This window comes from Schistocerca serialis, chromosome 11, assembly GCF_023864345.2.
Source record: "Schistocerca serialis cubense isolate TAMUIC-IGC-003099 chromosome 11, iqSchSeri2.2, whole genome shotgun sequence".
Taxonomy (NCBI): Eukaryota; Metazoa; Arthropoda; class Insecta; order Orthoptera; family Acrididae; genus Schistocerca; species Schistocerca serialis.
In genome coordinates this window covers 128,381,896-128,403,828 of record NC_064648.1, presented here as the reverse complement: position 1 = coordinate 128,403,828, position 21,933 = coordinate 128,381,896, and the positions used below count along the sequence as shown (strand labels likewise).

General features: G+C 39.1%; 1 protein-coding gene across 3 annotated transcripts in view; it reads left to right on the top strand.

Annotated features, from left to right (window-relative positions):
• The window catches only part of LOC126427249 (insulin-like growth factor 2 mRNA-binding protein 1), an 862,042-nt gene that overhangs the window by 794,303 nt on the left and 45,806 nt on the right, over nt 1-21,933 (top strand). For all 3 annotated transcript variants that reach the window (XM_050089491.1, XM_050089492.1, XM_050089493.1), the window contains 3 exons: nt 6,995-7,258; nt 10,507-10,644; nt 15,775-15,891. In XM_050089491.1, coding sequence (XP_049945448.1) covers nt 6,995-7,258; nt 10,507-10,644; nt 15,775-15,891 — 519 coding nt within the window. The remainder of the gene's footprint in view (nt 1-6,994; nt 7,259-10,506; nt 10,645-15,774; nt 15,892-21,933) is intronic.

Here is a 21,933-nt window from a genome sequence, read left to right as displayed (position 1 = left end):
CTGCCATCTACTTTACAGTATATTTTAGCTGATGACGCTCGAGCAACTGCTCGTGTTCTTCGTTTCATTACTTTGACTGGCTTGTCCAAAGACATCTAACTCCTTATCTAACTCCTTCACTTATTTTATCTGCATCTTTGTAAGAACTTTCTGGTGTCCCCCCCTCCCCCCCCCCCCTCTTTGAGTTTTACTAGATTCTATGTGCTCTAACAATTGTGATTGGGCGCTAATGACCTCAGTAGTTGAGCGCCCTTAACCCCCCCCCCCCCCCCCCCAAAAAAAAAAAAAAAAAAAGTCTCTCTCTCTCTCTCTCTCTCTCTCTCTCTCTCTCTCTCTCTCTCTCTCTCGCTGCTGTGGGAAACGTTTGGAGCTACCGTTCTTTTTTTCTGAATCACTGATTGTTAACTCCTTTGAAAGATTCAACTCTATGAATCAGTTCAGGAGCGGATTCCACATCTCTACTGTGATGCTAGTTAGACGAAATGACACTGTGATGACTGTACAGATTCATAGTTGCGAGCTGAGGGAAAGCGGTCCTCTTACGTGCATAAGATGGAAAATGAATGGTAGGATAACAGGAGCACCTCTCCCAGTTAATTTTCGAACCACATTTCTTAGTCTCTTCTTTCCAGTTAGTTTGCTCCAGTAGCTAAGTGGTAAGTGTCTGATTGCTAGGGTCTGGAAAACGTAACATCTGTTTTTGGCAAAATTCGCATATATTTTTATCAATATATGCGTTTTCCCCCATGCCCGAAATGATTAGATTCACAAAATTGAACATTTGCCATGCTACATGACTGTTTAAAAAGTGCTGAATGGGAAACTTTGGCTGGAATGTTTGCTTTTGCAAGATTTTTTACTGAGATGGCCTTTTTCTTCTTTTGGCTGTATTTGAACTACCAAAAAATTATTTTTCTGTGGACAGAAAGCAGAACTTTCCCACTGGTGAAGTGAATGCATCTGTGATTTAGTGTGTTTCCTGGCTTTATTTTTCTTTTACCGCCCAATCTGAGGATTACAAAATCTGCAGAATATTAATTTCGACATTTTGTGGTTTTTTAAACTGTATAACCCGTAATTGACAGTACGGATAGAACTGATGAGGCACTTGGGGGAAAAATTTTGGTGTGGTCAGAATACTTGACAGGATTTGTTTCCCATTCGCTTTAGTGCACACTGCAGATACTATATACTGGCAAATGGCTGTCATTGCAAACAAACTAGAACTGTGACAGCCAGAGGAGAGACGAATGGTGCGGAAAAACTAGCCCCGCCTTCCTCCCCTGTACAGCAGCCTGCACTTGGGTTTTGTGAATTAGGACTGATGCATTGTCAAAGGAGTTGGTTGGTGCCTTCTGGTGTTGTAAGGGTCAGAATCAAAATGACACAGCACTTGGTACTGGCTACAGCACAGTTGCTTGATGAGGTTAGTAGAGTATTGTACATGGGGTAGTGCAGGCCTGACCTCGGGTGATATTTGACATGAACACAGTTCAAAACACCCATCGCCTAAGATTGCCACATTAGAAGTGTCCCAAGCTTACCAGTTTTTGAACTTAGCTAACAAACAAATGTGTGTGAAACTCCCACAGAACTGCAACATTAAGTGACTCAAGCAGTAGATAAGGTACACTATCATTTATACTGATCAGCATGATTTATTATGCGCTTGATGGCTAATTTGTACCTCCTTTCACAATCACTCATACATTAGCCTGTAGTATCATCTTATGCAGACCATTCAACCATTCGTAGTTAGTACGGCACCACAGCATCAAGTGCACCGATATGTCACAGTGTTCGTGCACGTTTGTGCACATTCTTTCCAAATTGGACTTCACCAAATGGTGGATGATACCAATAATGGAAAATTGTCTAAATTTCTGATATTTATTTGCATAAATTAAAGCAGTTTCAAACTATTTTGTTGGATATAGTCAATCTTGAAACAATTCACTATGAAATAAGGTGTATTGAGGAATCTTGCAGTTTGAGGCAAAATTTGCCTCTATATTTTCATTATGTGCAAAGTGAGAATTTTTATGGTCCCTACTGATTGTTGCAGATAGGACCTGGGTTAGATTGCTACCGATAGATTGCCAGTATTGTCACGGATTTTGCCTCAGTGAGAGGACTGGAATGGTGTCCACTTGCAATTGAGGAGGTAATCGAATGAGAACTAGCCGGGGATTTCGAAGCTGATAACTGCCGAGAGTGTAGCACAGTAACCCTGTCCTAGCTGCATCTGAGTGGTGCATTTGGTGGACGACTATACAGCCATCGGTCGTTACCAAATAGCCCACGAAGGCGGTGGTGTAGAGCTGGAGTTTTCTGCTACCTCTATACTTGCACTGACGGTGTGGGCTTATCTCGCCACCCCATCAGTAGGACTTGTGCTGGCTGCCTGGATAAAAGATTGTGTTGGTATGTGTGGCCTGTAATTAATGATCAACTTCCTGCCATGGTCTGTTGTTTGACTGAAACTTGCAATTTTAATAAAGGAGGGTCAGTCTATAATAAACTAATTTTCCACGTATTTGAGGGAGTGGATTGTGGTGCAAATCCGAAACTATTGAAGCCACAGAAGTGATTCTGATGTCATATTGTAGCTCTACCAGTTGTGCTTTAATTTTGTGTCCAGTTGAAAAAAATTACTATAAGATAAATCCGGGGAAAAATCCAAATATTTTGTTTTGATATAAACACCTTTTATTTAGTCTCAAAAGAAATTCGTTTGTCTTTGGTAAAATTTGAAAAAAAGGAAAATTGATTTGAAATCTCATATTACTTGCACCATTCTGAGTTTTTGTAGCAGCTCAGCTGCAGGGAATGATCAGCAATTAACAAGTATGGAATTTTTGTTGTTTTTATTCTACCTCGAAATTATTTTTGCTGAATACGAATTCCTAGACGTCAGTGGTACTAGGTGTAGATCTGCTATCCAATATCGCACATGAAAATTTCTTCCGAACCGGGACCCGAACCCGGATATCCCACATATCGTGAGCAGTTACCTTAACTGCTTTGCTATCTGTGCACATTCTCCAGACTGACACAGAATTCCTTGTCACTCAATCTACGTCCTTATATCAGAGACTACTAATTGGGGTTAGAGTTCAACGAAACCCTGAAATCTTAGATATGGTAGCTTATACTGTTGTAAAGTAGGTTAAGCTTTAAGCTTGGGATATTTACTGGTGGCATTTATGCATTGACTTTAGGATGGGAGCCTATTAATCTGTTTTTCCCTTTTTTTACTAGGAATAATTAAATGAAAGATACTGGGTGGTTATAATTAAATTGCAACTACTCGCGGAAGTCCAGTATGGGCTGTAATTATCATACGGCAGCAAAACTTGGTAGAAATGCTGGCGCGTTAATGCGGAATTGATTTAGGCTAGTTCAGATTTTGCCCGCCAGGTGAAAATATGGTGGCGCTCTACAGATTTTCACTTGGTCCCAAGACTTGAACTTACTTTCTCCAGTGTAAATCAGTTTTGCACTAATGTGGTTGAATATTTTGTAAGTTTGCTGCTGTACAATAATTACAGCCCACACTGGACCTCTGTAAGTAGCTGCATTGAAATTTTAACCACCCGGTGTAATGGTGAAACTCCACAAACCATTGTTAAAGTGGCTGGAATGTCCTGCTTTTATTTTACTTACTTTTATCATCTTTGTCAGAAGAAAGAGTGCTTGACACAGTTCTATGCAGTCATCTATTTCAGGTAACTGATATTACTTAAATACCTTATTCGGCTGTAAGTGATGTGCACTTAAGTGGTGTTGATGAAATGAGTGGAGCCCTGAGCTATATCCAGATGGCTAAAAGAACCAGATGCGGGCGGAAATCTATCTGACATTAAAATCAAAGTAAAAAATCCCTGAGCTATATCCAGATGGCTAAAAGAACCAGATGCAGATGGAAATCTATCTGACATTAAAATCAAAGTAAAAAATTGGGTTTCCACCAACTATAGCCACACTACAAACAAGAAGTTCGACTGAGTTGGAAAATTAATTAATTTAGCCATAAGAAAGAAACTCCTAAAAGAACATTCGTTGTAATGTTGCTCACAAAAAATGGGATGCAGTTATCAGTATGATCCAGGGATTGTTCACATGACTCAAATATTAAAATAAAGTTAAAAGTGTATGAAAACTGTGAATAAGAGCAGCTTGCAGCAACATTCCTGAAAAAAAAAAAAAAAAATCTAGCCTAAAGAACTTGTTTTACATAAAAAGAGAACACTTGATTATTGGACCTGTGTGCATGAAACACTATGGATGGGCTAACTAGGAAACTAAAAGGTGAATGGCATATGTAAAGGAGACACAACATCGGTACACTGGATAAGACTTGAAACAAAATTATTTATTTCTTAACACCATATATAATTGCTGTTACCTGGTAACTACGTACGATTGCTTGTGAAACGCTATACGATTCACAACAGAATCTCTTAATTTAGAATCGCTATTGTCATTAGAGGGCGACGGGAAAGGTTTAATACTCACATTCAGTCCCACATTCACTCAAAGAACGGCAAGGACGGTCCCAACACCAACATGCAACAAAGGTAGGAGATGTGTTCCGCTGTGTCGAGAAATGGTTAAATAAAAGGGTAAATCTGAATATCATGGTTGCATGTAAAGTTGAACCTCGGTTTGGAGAAACGGTATCAACGAGGACACACACACACACACACACACACACACACACACACACGCGCGCGCGCTTACACACGTAACATGAAATCACAAACCACAAATACAATTGAATAATCCGGACAGGATATATTTAATATTCCAAACTCAGAGCAATAAGTAAACTCTAGGACAGAGACGGGGGGCCACAGGAACGTTAGGCTCACAGTTAACTCGTATGGCCACGTGCTTTGTGGGAACACAGTTTCTAATTACCGTGGCCAAATTTTAGCAACATTAAACCACGCAGCTGCGAACAATTAACATTTTACAGAGGACACATTTGAATAGACAAAGGGTAATGGCAGAGGGCCAACAAATTCTAATATTAACCCACATTGATGGTTTCTAACGGACGTATAGTAATGAAACAAAGAAAATTCACAAAGAGGCAAAAACTGTCAAATTTCAGAAAAGATCAGAAGGTATACACACGCATTAGCAGGCACACAAACATTGACACTGAACCGAGGGCACACTTCCTGTGTGAGATCACTTCAATATGTGCATCACCGTTGTGCTACATTCTTCTTATGGACCAAAGACTGCATTAGGAATCAAACTGAAAGTCTGCAAAAGCCTTTCATTCCTTGCCGTGACCCAGCAAAACAATCTTTATAAGAGAAAATGCGAGGCCAAAAGCTAAAAGCTCCCCTCTCGCAGAGACACTGTGCCGTGCAGTTAAATCGACTCGCCTTTCTTCGAAGAGACCTTGGCTGCAGACCATTGGAGAGCTGGAAGCAGACTGCCCATCTCACACTAAAACTTCTCCCGCACAACCCCGCAGCCAGGAAAACCCAGAGATGAGGCTTCCACCACCAAGATAATACCGGTAACTTTCACACAAGGAGAGGGTTGGCCATTCTGTAAGGTTACTGCTGATTCTCTGCAACAGACTAAACCACTGTACAGCAAAATGAAACACACGAACATTCCTTCACTCACGTATGCCATAGAGTTTTGGAATAGGAGAACAAGGGATAAACATATTATGGAATCATAGTCATGAGTTGGGTTACATATAAAAACATGGAAGACTTATTATGGGGTTATAGACACATTTGTAAGTCTGAAAAGAACCAACATAACAGCCATATGATGCTTGTAAATTGTAGAAAGAAATAGGCTATGGCTGGATTGAATCATAGCTCAGTCTGTAGGATGCAATGTGCTCTGGGAAGCAAATAAAATGATGATGACAGGGGACTATAGGACCCTTCCAAGGTTTATGCCATAAGATTAATAATATGTAACTCAAGTCTTAGTTAAATACCTAGGCTCTGGTCATGAAAGTAAGTACTGATTTGACAGTTCTTCATTAAAAGCTTTGTTCTTTTATGTAATATAATGTTCTTTATTTTGTATCTCGAGAATCCATTATATCTCCATATTGTAATTTAAACCACTGTTTGTAAACACACGAACAAAAAACACAATTGTGCCAGAAAAAGTGAGAAGTGTGTGTGCATGTTTAAAAATGTGTTACAGCATTGTTGTATATCCGGTTAAAGCCGTTACAGTGATGTCAGCTTAACTTTCTAGCATCAAAGTTTGTTACGGACAGCTCAGTTTCATAATACTGCTAGCTTGAAATCTGAAAAACAAATGACCCCTGCATTGAAAGAGTGTGATAGTGTTTGTACTTCATTTAATGTGTGGGTACATACAAGCAATGAGACATAATAAACATCTGACACTAAGAGGTCTAAATTTCAAATCAGATATGTGCTGTCCCAGAAGTGAAGTGGAGCTATTGATTTATAAAGATCATTAAAACTGTAAGAAAAGATAGATTGGAGCTTACTGTTTGCAAACAGGCATAATTAAGACACTTAAACACAAGCTTTCGGGCACAGTCTTCATCAGGAAGAGAAAAACACACCACTCATTCACACAAGCAAGCCCATCTTATGCGCGCACAACCACTAACCTTGGCAGCTTGGAGTTTGTTAGAGGTGTACTTGCTTGTGTGAATGAGCTGTGTGTGTGTGTCTTCGTTTTTTCTGGCAGTCTGTGCCCCAAAACTTATGTGTAAGGGTCTTTTAATTAAGCCTGTTTGCAAATTAACATTTGATCTTTATGGTAAGTAGCAATCTGTCATTTCCTACACCATTGATATTCAAATCTGGAGTTTCCACAGTTTAAAAAATTTTCAAAAATTGTAAACAATCTCCTCCTCAACATGTGTAGATTACAGTAACGTGGTCATTTTTATTGTAGTGTCAGAATTGCAGTCTCGACACTTTTCGACTGGGATACTGACTGTACCGTTGTTGTTACGTTCCAGAGCTGTGCAGCAACTGAATGGTTACGAGATCCAGGGCTGTACCCTGAGGGCAGACCTGGCGATGGAGCGGGGAGGGGGCCGTGGCGGCGGTCGCGGGGGCAGGGGGGGTGGCGGCGGCGGCAGGGGCGGCCCCGGTGGGCCCGGGGGCGGCGGTCGCCAGGCGGACTTCCCGTTGCGTATGCTGGTGCAGAGCGACATGGTGGGTGCCATCATCGGCCGCCAGGGATCGACCATCCGCCAGATCACGCAGCAGACACGTGCGCGGTGAGTGTGGAAATGAGATACTGTAATTTTGTTATCCATTAAATTACAAGCTTCACTGAGTAGATGCCTGAACACTCCAATCATTTTTGTTGTGCACTGAAGGTGAGTGGTAGATAGTGTAAGTCATTTCTCCTTGTAGTATTATGTTACTCTAATTTCAAAATTGTGACTGTTTACAACAAATTTCAGAAGAGTGAAAATGAACTGTGAAGCTTTTGTCAGTATGTAAAACTATTTAAATAGCAATCTGAGAGCTGTGCTGCAGTGGACACCACATATTCCCCTAATTATATGCTTTCTACTACAATGATGAGTTGGCCCAAAATATCTGTTACTAAACAGCTAACCCGTGTTCGGTGTGCTCTGTTGTGGTGCAGCATCAACTCTGAAGTGTATTGTGCTATGCTCAGGAAACTGAAGAAACTAACTTCAGCGTGTTCATTGTCACAAAAATGCAAACTAACTTCTACATCTCCGTGACAGTGTACGGTCTCGAAGTCTGTGCACTCGAGAGGAGCTCGTGAAACTTCATTGTATTGTTCTTCCTGATCCACTCTACAGCCCGGATCTCACTCCTTCAGAATTGGCCCAATGAAGGATCCACTGCTTCATTGTGTGTGTCAATGAAAATGTAGGTTTTTCCTTACTGACATACTTAAGTTACTGTCTGCACTTGTTACATTTTTACAGTTTTGGATTACCTGTTATAAGTCTGCTGATGAATGACTGCCTTCAGAAATTCTGTTGCATGAGCTACTCCATCCCACTGTGCCTTCAGAAATTCTGTTGCATGAGCTACTCCATCCCACTGCCTTGTATGAACTTGCTTTTCGTCTGGATTTCGATCCTTTTTGGGTTATATTGAAATGTCAGATCATGACTGCTACTTCGAGCCGCTGAATAAACTTCACTATTATTTGCATTTCTCTGTATTTAAAGTCTTCAAGTCTCACAATGACAGATCGCAATAATTAAAACACAAAGTAGTTTAACCAAACATCAAACATTAACACCTACTGATACACTGTCTTATCCTTAGGCCATACATCAAAGTTCTGTTTAACTTAAAAGTGATTAATTTATTTTTGGGTCCCCATTGAAATTGTCGGCGCCCCTCTTACTCGGAGCCATCGATGACACTGCCAACTAGGAATGCCAAAGCATATGTATGGTCTCGGACAACAAGTGAACACTGGCTGCTGCCCTTGCTCCAGTTCACACTCTGCACGGACGCAGGCAGGGGTGCACTGTATCTGCTCCTTTCTTATACACTATTGAACAATTTTTTTTTTATCACAGTCGTCTAGCGGTTATGAATAACGGTAGTGGATTGGGGTATTTATAAAATGCCCTGTAAACTACAGTACAGTGTTGGAATTTCTTAATGCACCAGTCTTAATTCTGTATAAATTACCTGAATATGCAGCTGGCTGATTTTATAATCTCCTTTACTTGCTGTTACTGAAACTTTTTTGTTTGAACCATTGTTGAGCATGCCTATAGGGAACTCCACCTTCAAAAATCTTCCTGTCCTGTAAGCAACTGTATAATAAGCTTTCCATGCACACGCATCACCCGTTAGTTATGTACACTACTTCAAACTACTATTATCGCGTAATAAAAATATGCACAGCTATTTCATTGTATGATTTTCATTTACAATTATGGTTTGCTTCTAGATTGAAATAAAGTTAGCTGCATAAGGTATTGAAGTGTGATTTCACTTCATTACCTTGAGGAATGAAGTTTTTGCAGATTGAAGCAAACGAAGATTGGAAACGAGTGTGCATCCAAGACCACTAGACGATTAAATTAATATAATGTATGATAGCGTAAATATTCGTGTGATAGGAGTTTCAAATTCAGATTTGCAGTACTTAATTGTGTGGTAATATGGGCTTCCAAATGTAGAATCGCACAGCAAGGATTACCCCCCTACCCCCCCTCCCTTGCCCCTTCAGAGGGTGCCTACTATACCATTCAGAGGCGTATTGTTTTCAGGGGCAGGCAGCTCCGTGAACTGGCCTGACATGGACATCTTCTTGTCTTTATCCACTTTTTCCTGTCCCACATTGTTTTGAATAGCAGTTGGTGAAGTTCTGTCTGACTACTTTGAATAACAGAATGTTGTCCCTTGTGGTAGTGTTTTGACCATCTTCACTGTTGCTGTTACTGCTATTAGTATTTCTTCTGAGAGAACAGTAGCATCATTTGGCAGGATATCTGTCCATGTTGTGGGGCACGAAACACAGTACACATGTGTCGTGCTGTCTGGTGCCATTTCCACATGGTGCATAGACAGCTGGTACCACAAACCTCTGGGAACCTAGTGAGAATTTGGCAAATCCGTGCCATGCACAGTCTCCACTGCACTCCAAAGCAGTAGCGACAGGGTATTAAACAAGCGCTGACGACAGTTTGCTTGTAAGTGTGCTTATAAACCGTGGGTGTGATGTGCTGTGGAGCTGGTGACAGGTGCCTTTGTATCCATTCATGTACTGAGGCTGGTATGCCATTGCTTAACATCAGGGAATGATGATGTACAGTACAGTCCATTCGGCAGTAGTAAAAACACTTTTTGCCCTTTGGTGCAGCTGGAATCAAATGAGGATTCAGGGTAAAGCTGTGTGCGCAGGTCGTGGAAAGTGCCAGGAGGGCTCACTCGGTAGAGCAATTGTCTGCTCTATGAAGGGTTGTGGGTTTGAGTCCCAGATTAGCAAAGAGTTTTAATCTGTGAAGAATTTTTGTGTATGATGATATTTCGTAAAAGGAAGCTGACAAAACCTGTGTGAATGGCTTCTGTCACATGCCATCTGTTAGCAAAATACAAAACTAATGACATACATTATCAACTGTGTGTAGACAGTGGATGACAGAGCAACACTACTGATTGAAATCTTTTGGGTGTCAGTGCCTGTACAATGGGTACCAATTAAATAATAATGTTGCACAGTCTGTACAGTGGCTACTGGAAACCAATGTTATCCTGTGGCAACGTTAAAATTTCATGGATTGAGTGACAGGTTGTGGTGCTGTCTCTCGTAGTATCTATTACTTCTTGAAAGCAGTTCCACTGCTTTGCATATGCAGTTGGATATGTTAGTGTTATCAGAAATAGAAATAATGATTTGTTTACTGCGTGGGAAGATTAGTCTCCCTCTCTCCCTCCAATTACAGTTCTTTTTTATTTTTGTAATTGTTGGTGCATAATATGTTGCTATAACTGTTTTTTATTGTTTGTTGTGTAGCGTGGATGTTCACCGTAAGGACAATGTTGGTTCTCTGGAAAAGGCGATAACTATCTACGGCAACCCGGAGAACTGCACAAACGCCTGCAGGAGGATCTTGGAAGTAATGCAGCAGGAAGCCAACAACACCAACAAAGGGTCTGTTTTTAACACATGCCTCTATTCTCCTCACTGGTGTTTGTGTGTGTGTGTGTGTGTGTGTGTGTGTGTGTGTGTGTGTGTGTTAGCCATTTATGCTTCACAAATTCTTAGCTGGCAGCTCATGTAATCAGCTTTTAGCCTCCATTTCACTGTAGTCGTAACAGACATCTTGACATGCACTGTGCTCTGCATTTCAAATGTGATTATTTGCCAGATTGATATTTGGGCATACAGCTCATGTTTGGCCTATGCTGTGCACTTTGATATGAACTGATGTGTGTCTCAAGTAACTCTATATGCTGAGTAATAAGAATAGCTACATATTACTTGGCCTTGGCAATTGAATTTTTATTTTGCCTTTGAGAAATATGTTTCACTATATTACTGCTGAAAATAGCTAAATAATTAAGTGAAATATGTTAGGTCAAAAAAATATAAAGATTCGTAAGACTGTTCCTAGTTCTTCTTATATACAAGAGAAACAGAAAATGTGGAAAAGGTGCAGCAGATCTCAACAATGTACAGTTTATTTCAAAGGAATTGTAAATATTTTAGGACATGGTAACATAGAATAATTAGAATGAAACATTTCATATGTTCAGTTTCCATTGGTTAAATTAATACACGGAATTGCAGAGATAAGTTTAGTTTGTATGTTGCTCCTCTAGTTCTAGAGATTTATTTATTTGTCATTTTTGTTTTGAAGTTGTGAAAATGTGCTTAAGTTGACATAATTGAAATTTTCAATTGTGAGTGTGGTTCGTTTTCCAATTGTTCTGCATCATTTAAATGTGCCTCGAGAATGATGTATTTGTGTACAAACTTTGTTATGGCTACATTGCTGCTGTTTGTAAAGAATACAATAGACTATTTGTAATTGGAGTACCAGATTCAGAGCTGTTTACTTTCATTTTTGTTAAACTGTGTAACTGGTGCAGTCCCCACTAGTTGTATGTCATCCGAATGTGCAGATGAACAGGATGAGGTGAAGTAGAAGACATTCAGGAGGTAGAATGCAGTTCTTCAATAAGGACACACAGGAAGTAGACACCTATCTGTGTTCGACACACACAAGTATCGCGAGCCTTTTGTATTCGTGGGCTCTACCCTGAGCGTTTACAGAAGTCGGAGACCTTCGAGAAGGAGATGAGGGCAGACAGTTGAAATTTTGTCATTGGCTACTTGCAAATGGCTGAATAATGGATGTTAATACTGTTGATTGTTGAAGCCATTTTCACTCTTGACGGTATCAATAGTGCTGTTAACTCTCATTGGCGGTACAGACCCATGTGGCTTATGGGGACGCATTTTGAAGACTGCTTTTTGCTCATAGCTGGTGTTGACAGTTTTTGGGTGTATTGTCTAGACTCTCTTCCAGTGTAAATACAAGAGATTTCTTTGGCTGCAAGTACGGGAATGTACTAGCGTGATAGGCCTTCACACATTCTAGTCATAGTGACACGTCATGTAAACCCTAACATTCCTCAGTGGGTGGATTCGCAGAAATGTTGAAGTTTCTCAGCCACCGAACTATCCGGGCGTTTTCATCGGAGTTGGTGATTGAAACGTGAAGTCTACAAAGAAAAAGTAAATGTTGGAGACCAATTTATTGTCTGGACTATAAATAGTGTTGCTCTTATAAAAGAACACTGAGATGAGAAAAGCCAACACGGTATTATGGAGAGAATACAAAAGTTCGTCAGTGTCAGAAGTAGAAAGAAAGAAAGAAAATCTGTTTTGGACTTACCTTTGCTTAACACTTCAAGAGAGTGTGAGATACATCCAAAAAGTAAGTATCCCTGTATTTAAAGACAACATTGTTACTTGGAAGACTTTATTAGCAACAGGTACAGCAATGTTTGAGCTATTTTTTTATCATAGTCAGCAGAGGAAGTGAGACCCTTGTCATATTGTGGAATCAACTTTTGTATTCCTGTGAATGGAACTAGTGTGTGACAGTTGTCTTCTGCTCTTTGTCATTGTCGAAACTCTGTCTGGACAATAGGAATTTCTTGTGGTGCAAGAAAAGATGGAAATCGCTGGGTACTCGCCGTCGGCACAGTACCGCTGCAGAAATGTCAGTGATGCACTGAAGCATTTCATTTCGTGCTAGAGTGTGGCACCCACCTGGCACACAATTTCTTGAACAGCAGGTGCTTAGGGACGATTTCATGTAACAAGCATTGCGATATCTCCAGAAAATGGCTACTGAGCTTGCGTAATCGTGAAGAGGATGCACTGCCGCACCAGCGCAACCGGGTGATGATTGGTGAGGGATGGTTGCCCACTGTGCTCTTAACTGTGGACAATTTGATGACCTTTAGAAAAATATCTACACTGCCAACACACTTTGCTCGTGATGTTCGGCCTCTAGACCTGACAGAGCCGATGATGAATTTTCGTGGATGGTATGTTTTGCGCATTAGGGAACCTTCTCACTGACCGAACCTAACAGGTGTTGGGAGAACGAATAAGACACACCGTTTGATTATCAGTCACAGATCTGTTACGATGCGCAGTTTTCCTGGCAAAATAAGTCTAGTTTAAAGGAAACGGTCGGAAGACTTACTTTCTGGATGCCCCTTGTATTTGTTTCGGTTGCATTGTATCGGCTGTATCTGTGTGACATTTTGTTTGAATTGCTCTATACTGCATTTTACTTCAGAGTAATGATTAAATACTTCAGTACCGCATTGAAGTGTTGGTTGCGAAGTTGTAGTTTTCTATAGATAGAAATGTTTCTTTTAATACATTGGTTTTATTAAACAATAGAATTGTAATTTGAATTGTAGCAGTCTTTTGTTGTAGTTAGGGACAAGAAATTTTCACAAAAAATTGCACAAACCGAGTTATATATCTGATGGTGACAGTGTACCAATATTTGTATCTGATGGTATTGATTCTCGTGACTTCTTGTTTCCTCAAAGTTGAGGTTCGTGTATATGCCTGCTCTTAAATTTTATTTCATTTTCTGTGTAACTGAATGTGATGACTTCAAAAGTAGCACTGAAATTTGAAAAAAATAGCACCGAAATTGTAAACAAGCACCAAACTTGTCTAAGAAAAACAGAATCTGGCAAGAAATAACACTGATCTGACCTAAAAACACTGATTTTTCCCTTATAATGAAAAGATTTTTTCCTGCCTCCAACCACAGTACATTCTCACCAGCTACATTTTCTGTAAAGATACATCAGACATGGGTGAGAGCCTAGAGGTGTACATTTCTTCCTACATCATTCAAAGGTTTAGCCTGCAGCATGTTGTGTTTTGACTTTTCCTTCATCTTTGTGGATCTCCACACCGTTTTCTTTATCTAGCGATATATCTACACTCTGCTGTTGGGAACTCCCTACTTCCACCCTCTTGACACATTTTCCCCTGTTTGCATCTTTCTCACATTCTTGCATCAGATGCTTGCACTTCCATTGCTGGAAGCTGTCCCCATTTATGCATTCTTGAGTAAGCTCATTCCACAGATCTGCACTCTTGTCATTGTCTCCTTTGTTTTTGTTAAAATTAATCTTGTTTCCAGTTACACTTTATTTTTCAAGTGTGGTGTACAATATCTCACATTGTTTGACAGTTCACACGTTTCTTTCTCAGTGTCCCTGTCTCTCCCATTTTTAACTTCACACCCAAAATAATTTTTATGTTTGTCGATTTCCTTGAATCGCTTAAGGTAACTACTGTTACAGTATCTTCAAAAAGCACATTGCCGATTCTTTTCCCTGTCCTTCATCAATCTGAACTTGTAATGACCCATTTTCGACAGGTCATTAACCTCTATTCTCTCTTCCTTCTTTTCCCCAGTATGCCACAGTCTCTTTTCACAGAACGGAGTGAGGTCACATGTGAAACACTGCAGTTCATGCTAACTTTCATTAATGATTACAATATTTTAGGCATATAATAAAATACCTACAATCACTTCTAAATAAATTTCTGGGCTATATTTTGCAAAATTTGTGTGTGCCATGCAGTGTGGTACAGTAAAACTATGATAGTACAGCACTGGATAATCTGGCAGGCACAATAGTCCAACATGCGTCAGAAATTTTCCCATCTTTTTTGTTCAGTGTGGTTGATGGTACAGTCTGGTGCCTTTGAGAAACATCAGAATTTTTTGGCATGGCATGCCGTCAGTAACAATATTATCTGCCTTTGTGATTATATTCTTGCCAAGATAAGCCAGTTGCATTGTTAACTTTGTGATAGTATTAATGATTCTTTGTTCACTAGGCCTAAATTTACAGTAATTACATTTGCATTAGTGCTGCGTGGTTTTATTTAGTAGTTATTTAATAAATTCATTTTATTGTATCATTATTCAGCTACTTGTAAGATTGTCAAATTGACACACATTAAAAAGTTCGTGTGTGTAGGGAGTATGTTTCCCAAACGGAGCAAAAATACGCCTAAGAAGGCATAACACAAATACGACATTGACAGTGTGTCAAAAACTGGACATCATAAGATTTGAAGCAGATGAGAACTGAATCAATATTATGAGGAATTTAATATTCCATCTTCAGCTACATACAATATTAAAAAACAAAAACCACAGGAAGTTTATATCACAATCTGCTTCAGTTAAAAATCTGGATGTTTGACAAATGCTAAAACACTCAAGTTAGAAACTGTAGACGAAATTTTGTGTAAGTGGATCAGTGCTAAGAGAGCAGAGGGAGAGCTATTAACAGGTTATATGGTACTTTCACAAGGCGTTAGATCTTTTCAAATCAGGTTTGCTTACTTCATTTTGTAACTGGCATACAAAAACTTATTTATGCATATTGAACTTTTCTGAAACTTTGGGTGTTATACTGATTTAATAGAGCAGTACAGTATTAGGTTTTAGATTTTAGATGCAGTTTTGTCTTTACAGAGCAGTAATACATACTTTCAATTTTTTATACTGTACTCTTTCCTGTAGTTTTAAATGAATAAGTTATTTTTTTACGTTAAAACTGTAGGTTCTGCTTATATCCCTGTTTTTAAAACTGACCTTGATATCCAGCATGGACAGATCTCGGAGCATGTCAGATTGAGATCTTACTGTACTCTGTTGGGTCTTAATAAGTCTAGTTGTGTTTTAATTTTTGTGTGTTTGAATTGGATTTGCAGGGAAATTTCTTTGAAAATCCTTGCTCACAACAACCTTATCGGCAGAATCATTGGGAAGGGTGGCAACACAATTAAGAGAATAATGCAAGACACCGACACGAAGATTACCGTCTCCAGGTGAGTTGTGGAGCTTTATACCTTCTGATGTTTGTCAGTAATTCAATTTCTTGACAATTACTGCTACTAATAGTAATTATTTTCATTGGATTGAAAATATATATAATCTCAGTTCACTTTGACGCTTCAGAACATTAGTCATGATACTTGCCTTTCCCCCACGGAGGTAGTAGAGTATTCAGTTCCAAATTTTGTTGTTCTACGTTATTAAAGTTGTTAGAAAAGTACTAAGAATATAGTTTTTTTACAGTTTGTCTGTGCCAATATTATTCTCTGTCAAATACTTCGCATTAGATACTACACATATGTCAGCAATTTTTCCAGTCATTAAAACACTTTAGGAACTTGGTTTTGTGGATAGCTCTTACAGCTATGTGTTTTTTTAAACTCGTATGTGCTTGTAAAATGACAGCCATTTAGGATTTTCCTTACGTTTGGGAACAGAAACATGTGCCGTACGTGCAAATTGGAAGTGAGAGCATCTTTACAGTATTGTTTCTGGCCAAAAAATTCAATAACAAGTAACAAAGTGTGAGTAGGTATTGTATCTGTCGTGTTCAGCAGAAGCTCATATTCAATGGGTTTTATGTTATATGTTACACTCTAAGAATACGTGCTGTTTCTAAGCACCAGCATGCCGAAAGTATTGAGAACAAATCATTATTGGTATAATTTGTAATAAAATGACAGGAACGTCAATTGCTGATTAAAGAATTTTCAGATTCAGTTATTTTCGCATTATGGCTCGCGTGTAATGAGAGTAAGGCATTTTAAAAACGATCAATTTAAGATTCGTGGACACGTGTTGTTCTTATTATGATTTATAATATAATAGTCAGTATCACTTTGGAGATGAAAGTGAAGGAAAAGAAACAAATTATACGTGACTCACAGCATAGCCAAGTGGCTTATTTCTAACTGTAGTGTTCTTGAGTGCGGGTGGCAGTCATGAAAATGGCCACTAGAGGTCGAAATTAATACTCTGATGATTTTATGTGATCATCAAATTCGGTGGGAAAAGATGCAGACCTCAATTCAGAGATGTGTTCAGTTCATAGACTGCTTTTCAACAGACTGGCCATTTATTGAAAACTTAAATACAGCCAGATGAAGAAAATAAAGGTCAATTTGGAAAAAAATCAGCAAATATATTCACTGTCAGTGTAATTTGCTGTGTTATATATTCTGTTATTGGTAGTTAGGAAAAGGCAGTTGCAGTTTTTGTTTTGTTTCAAAGCAAAAAATATTCAGTTCATTATCTGCTATATAAGCAAATTCAAAATATGGTCATAAATGGGGCTGGTAATATAAAGTAATGTATATTAAGAAATTGAATTTTCAGAGGATTCTTTATTTAAATTCGCCACTGTAGTGTGTAATTTATATGGGCTACTGGTTTCTAACATACCTGTTCATTTTCAAACAAGACATGCCCTAAAAGTGCTTGTCAAAGGGAAAGTCCAGTCTGAACACTTGTTTAACATCTACACAGATATGGAAGAATCTTATTACATGCTTGATACATTTTATGGTTTCCTCTGTTGAATGTATCAAACATGTAATAAGATCACTGTGTATCTGGAATATTTGTAATTTTGCTCCAATGGTGTGTTGGAGCAAAATGCAATTGTCATCCTTGCACACACCTGTGTTCGGTGTTTAACTGCCAGAAGTTTCATTGTTGTATGTCTGTTATTGTTCAGTGCTGTATTGAGTACAATGTAGTGGTGCACAGTTTATGAATTGTGAGAGTTAGAAGAGCAAAGTGTCTGCATTAAATTTTGCAATAAAATCAAGAAAACTTTTACAGGGACAAACTGAATGATGGAGGAAGTCTATGGTGATGAGTGATCAATCTGTACTCGATGCTACGAATGGTTCACACGGATGGCCGGACGGAAGTTACAGATGACCCTCGTTCGGGACACACGTTGGCCTTCACCGATGTCGATTGTGTCAGGAGAATTGGTGAAATTGTGCATGCCAATCGAAGACTGCCTGTCTGAGAAGAATGTAAAATTGCAGAAGAATGTAAAATTGCAGAAGAATGTAAAATTGCAGAAGAATGTAAAATTGCAGAAGAATGTAAAATTGCAGAAGAATGTAAAATTGCAGAAGAATGTAAAATTGCAGAAGAATGTAAAATTGCAGAAGAATGTAAAATTGCAGAAGAATGTAAAATTGCAGAAGAATGTAAAATTGCAGAAGAATGTAAAATTGCAGAAGAATGTAAAATTGCAGAAGAATGTAAAATTGCAGAAGAATGTAAAATTGCAGAAGAATGTAAAATTGCAGAAGAATGTAAAATTTCAGTTGGATCACCTCATGAAATCCTGACAGCATGTTGTAATGCACAGTGTTGCTGTCTAGTTCGTCCCACGGCTCATGAGTTGAGACCAGAAATACCTTTGCCTTGCAATTTGTGAAGAGGTTTTCGATATGCACAAATGAGAGCATCATGTTCCTTAAGAGAATCATAATTGATGATGAGGCTTGGGTCTATAGTTGTGATGTTGAGGCTTGGGTCTATAGTTGTGATGTTGAGACAAAGGTTCAAAGTTGACAGTGGGCCAGGAAGACAAAAACTCAGGTCAGGATAAATGTTGAATCCATGCTGATAGTTTCCTTTGACTTTTAAGTATTAGTTCATCATGAATTTGTGCCACAGGGACAGACTGTTAATCAATGCTACTGTCGGGAGGTGTTGCTATGCCTGTGAGAAAAGAGGCCTGAAATGTGGTGAGACTATTCGTGGCTCTTGCATCACAATAATTCACCGGCACATTCATATCTGTTGGTGCGTGACTATTACACACAGAATGAAATCCGTTTGCTGCCTCATCCGCCGTCCTCTCCATACCTGGCCCTTGCAGACTACTACTTGTTTCCAAAGTTGAAAACCCCGTTGAAAGGATGATGATTTCAACGATAGAAGAGACCAAAGAAAATTTGCAGACGGTGCTTCATGCTGTCCAGAAAGAGGTGTACCAAGACTCCTTTCAGAAGTGGGAATGGTGTTAGGGGCAATGTATCAATTGTGAAGGAGAGTATTTTGAGGAAGACCATGCACAATAACTAAAAGGTAAGCGTGGAAGAATTTTGTGGACAAACTTCCGGAATTTTTTGAACAGACCTAGTAAGACTGTTTTGTGTGAGCATTGTGGACACTGCGCAGTTGCGTCGCAGGAATTTTGCTTCGATAAGCACTTTTAGCACAGGTCTGGTATGAAAATGAATGGCTCAGCATAAATTACACAGAACTGTAGCAAATTTAAATAAAGAATTATCAAATCTTAAGTTTCTGGCCCTTCCCCAAAGTTTAATAACAAAAGTTTCATGATTGGTGGTTGTGAGAAGAGTTACTTGCTAGGTTTGGTTGATCATTGATGATGATATATGGGGAGTTGTTGTTCTGGATGTAAATTCAAAGTTCATCAAACCAAATTCATTTTTTCCTTTGTTGACAATGTGTACGATCTGAAGGTTGTCTTTAATGTGTAATTGAATGGGCATGCCCTTTCAGATGTGTCTCAAAGATGGATTTCCCAAAATTTTTTAATCTGAAAATGTTTATGCCTTTTGACTAAAAACACCGAAAAGCTTTTGACTCAGTACCACACCTGTCCTTATCGTCAAGAACAGGATCATATGGGGTATCAAGTGTAATTTGTAACTGGATTGAGGACTTTTTGGTAGGGAGGATACAGCATGTTATCTTTTATGGAGAACCGTCGTCAGATGTATAAGTAACTTCGGGTGTGCCCTGAGAAATTGTGTTGGGACCATTGCTGTTCATGTTGAATATTAATGATGTTTTTGTTGTTGTGGTCTTCAGTCCTGAGACTGGTTTGATGCAGCTCTCCATGCTACTCTATCCTGAGAAAGCTTCATCATCTCCCAGTACCTAGTGCAACCTACATCCTTCTGAATCTGCTTAGTGTATTCATCTCTTGGTCTCCCTCTACGATTTTTACCCTCCACGCTGCCCTCCAATACTAAATTGGTGATTCCTCGATGTCTCAGAACATGTCCTACCAACCGATCCCTTCTTCTAGTCAAGTTGTGCCACAAGCTCCTCCTCTCCTCAATTCTATTCAGTACCTCCTCATTAGTTATGTGATCAACCCATCTAATCTTCAGCATTCTTCTGTAGCACCACATTTCGAAAGCTTCTATTCTCTTCTTGTCTAAGCTGTTTATCGTCCACGTTTCACTTCCATACATGGCTACACTCCATACAAATACTTTGAGAAACGACTTCCTGACGCTTAAATCTATACTCGATGTTAACAAATTTTTCTTCTTAAGAAACGCTTTCCTTGCCATTGCCAGTCTACATTTTATATCCTCTCTACTTCGACCATCATCAGTTATTTTGCTCCCAAAATAGCAACTCCCCTTTACTACTTTAAGTGTCTCATTTCCTAATCTAATTCCCTCAGCATCACCTGACTTAATCCGACTACATTCCATTATCCTCGTTTTGCTTTTGTTGATGTTCATCTTATACCCTCCTTTCAAGACACTGTCCATTCCATTCAATTGCTCTTCCAAGTCCTTTCCTGTCTCTGACAGAATTACAATGTCATCGGCGAACCTCAAAGTTTTTATTTCTTCTCCATGGATTTTAATACCTACTCCGAACTTTTCTTTTGTTTCCTTTATTGCTTGCTCAATATGAAGATTGAAAAACATCGGGGACGGGCTACAACCCTGTCTCACTCCCTTCCCAACCACTGCTTCCCTTTCATACCCCTCTACTCTTATAACTGCCATCTGGTTTCTGTACAAATTGTAAATAGCCTTTCGCTCCCTGTATTTTACCCCTGCCACCTTTAGAATTTGAAAGAAAGTATTCCAGTCAACATTGTCAAAAGCTTTCTCTAAGTCTACAAATGCTAGAAGCGTAGGTTTGCCTTTCCTTAATCTTTCTTCTAAGATAAGTCGTAGGGTCAGTATTGCCTCACGTGATCCAACATTTCTACAGAATCCAAACTGATCTTCCACCAGGTCGGCTTCTATCAGTTTTTCCATTCGTCTGTAAAGAATTCGCGTTAGTATTTTGCAGCTGTGACTTATTAAACTGATAGTTCGGTAATTTTCACATCTGCCAACACCTGCTTTCTTTGGGATTGGGATTATTATATTCTTCTTGAAGTCTGAGGGTATTTCACTTGTCTAATACATCTTGCTCACCAGATGGTAGAGTTTTGTCAGGACTGGCTCTCCCAAGGTTGTCAGTAGTTCTAATGGAATGTTGTCTACTCCGGGGGCCTTGTTTCGACTTAGGTCTTTCAGTGCTCTGTCAAACTCTTCACGCAATATCATATCTCCCATTTCATCTTCATCTACATCCTCTTCCATTTCCATAATATTGCCCTGAAGTACATCACCCTTGTATAGACATTCTATATTAATGATCTTAATAGTAAAATCAGGCTTTTTGCAGATTCAGTTATCTATAATGAAGTACTATCTGAGAAAAGCTACATAGATATTCAGTAAGATCTTGGTAAGATTTCAACATGGTGTAGAGATTGGCAACTTGCTGTAAATGTTCAAAATGTAAAATTTTGCACGTCACTGAATGAAAAAACGTATCCTGTGACTTTTATCAGTGAGTCACTGTTGGATTGGCCAGCTTGTACAAATAGTTGTGTATAGCACTTTGTAGGGATATGAAATGGAATGATCACATAGGTTCAGTCGTGGATAAGCAGATAGTAGACTTTAATTTATTGGTAAAATACTGGGAAGTACAATCAGTCTACAAAGGAGATTGTGAGGATAAGATTAGAATAAGTACTACAGGCGCAAAGGCATTCAGTGGAACAGGAAGACAACCTAAAAAATTGGAACACTGGGATATACCCTTTACCATGCACCTCATGGTGACTTGTGGAGTTTAGATGTAGATGTAGAAGTAAAATTGTAAGGGTATTAAGCGAAATTTGTGACTGGGTTGAGAATTTCTTGGTACAATGGACACACATTATTGTAGTGTTGCTGACAGGTATGAAAGTTAATGTCAGGCATTCCAGA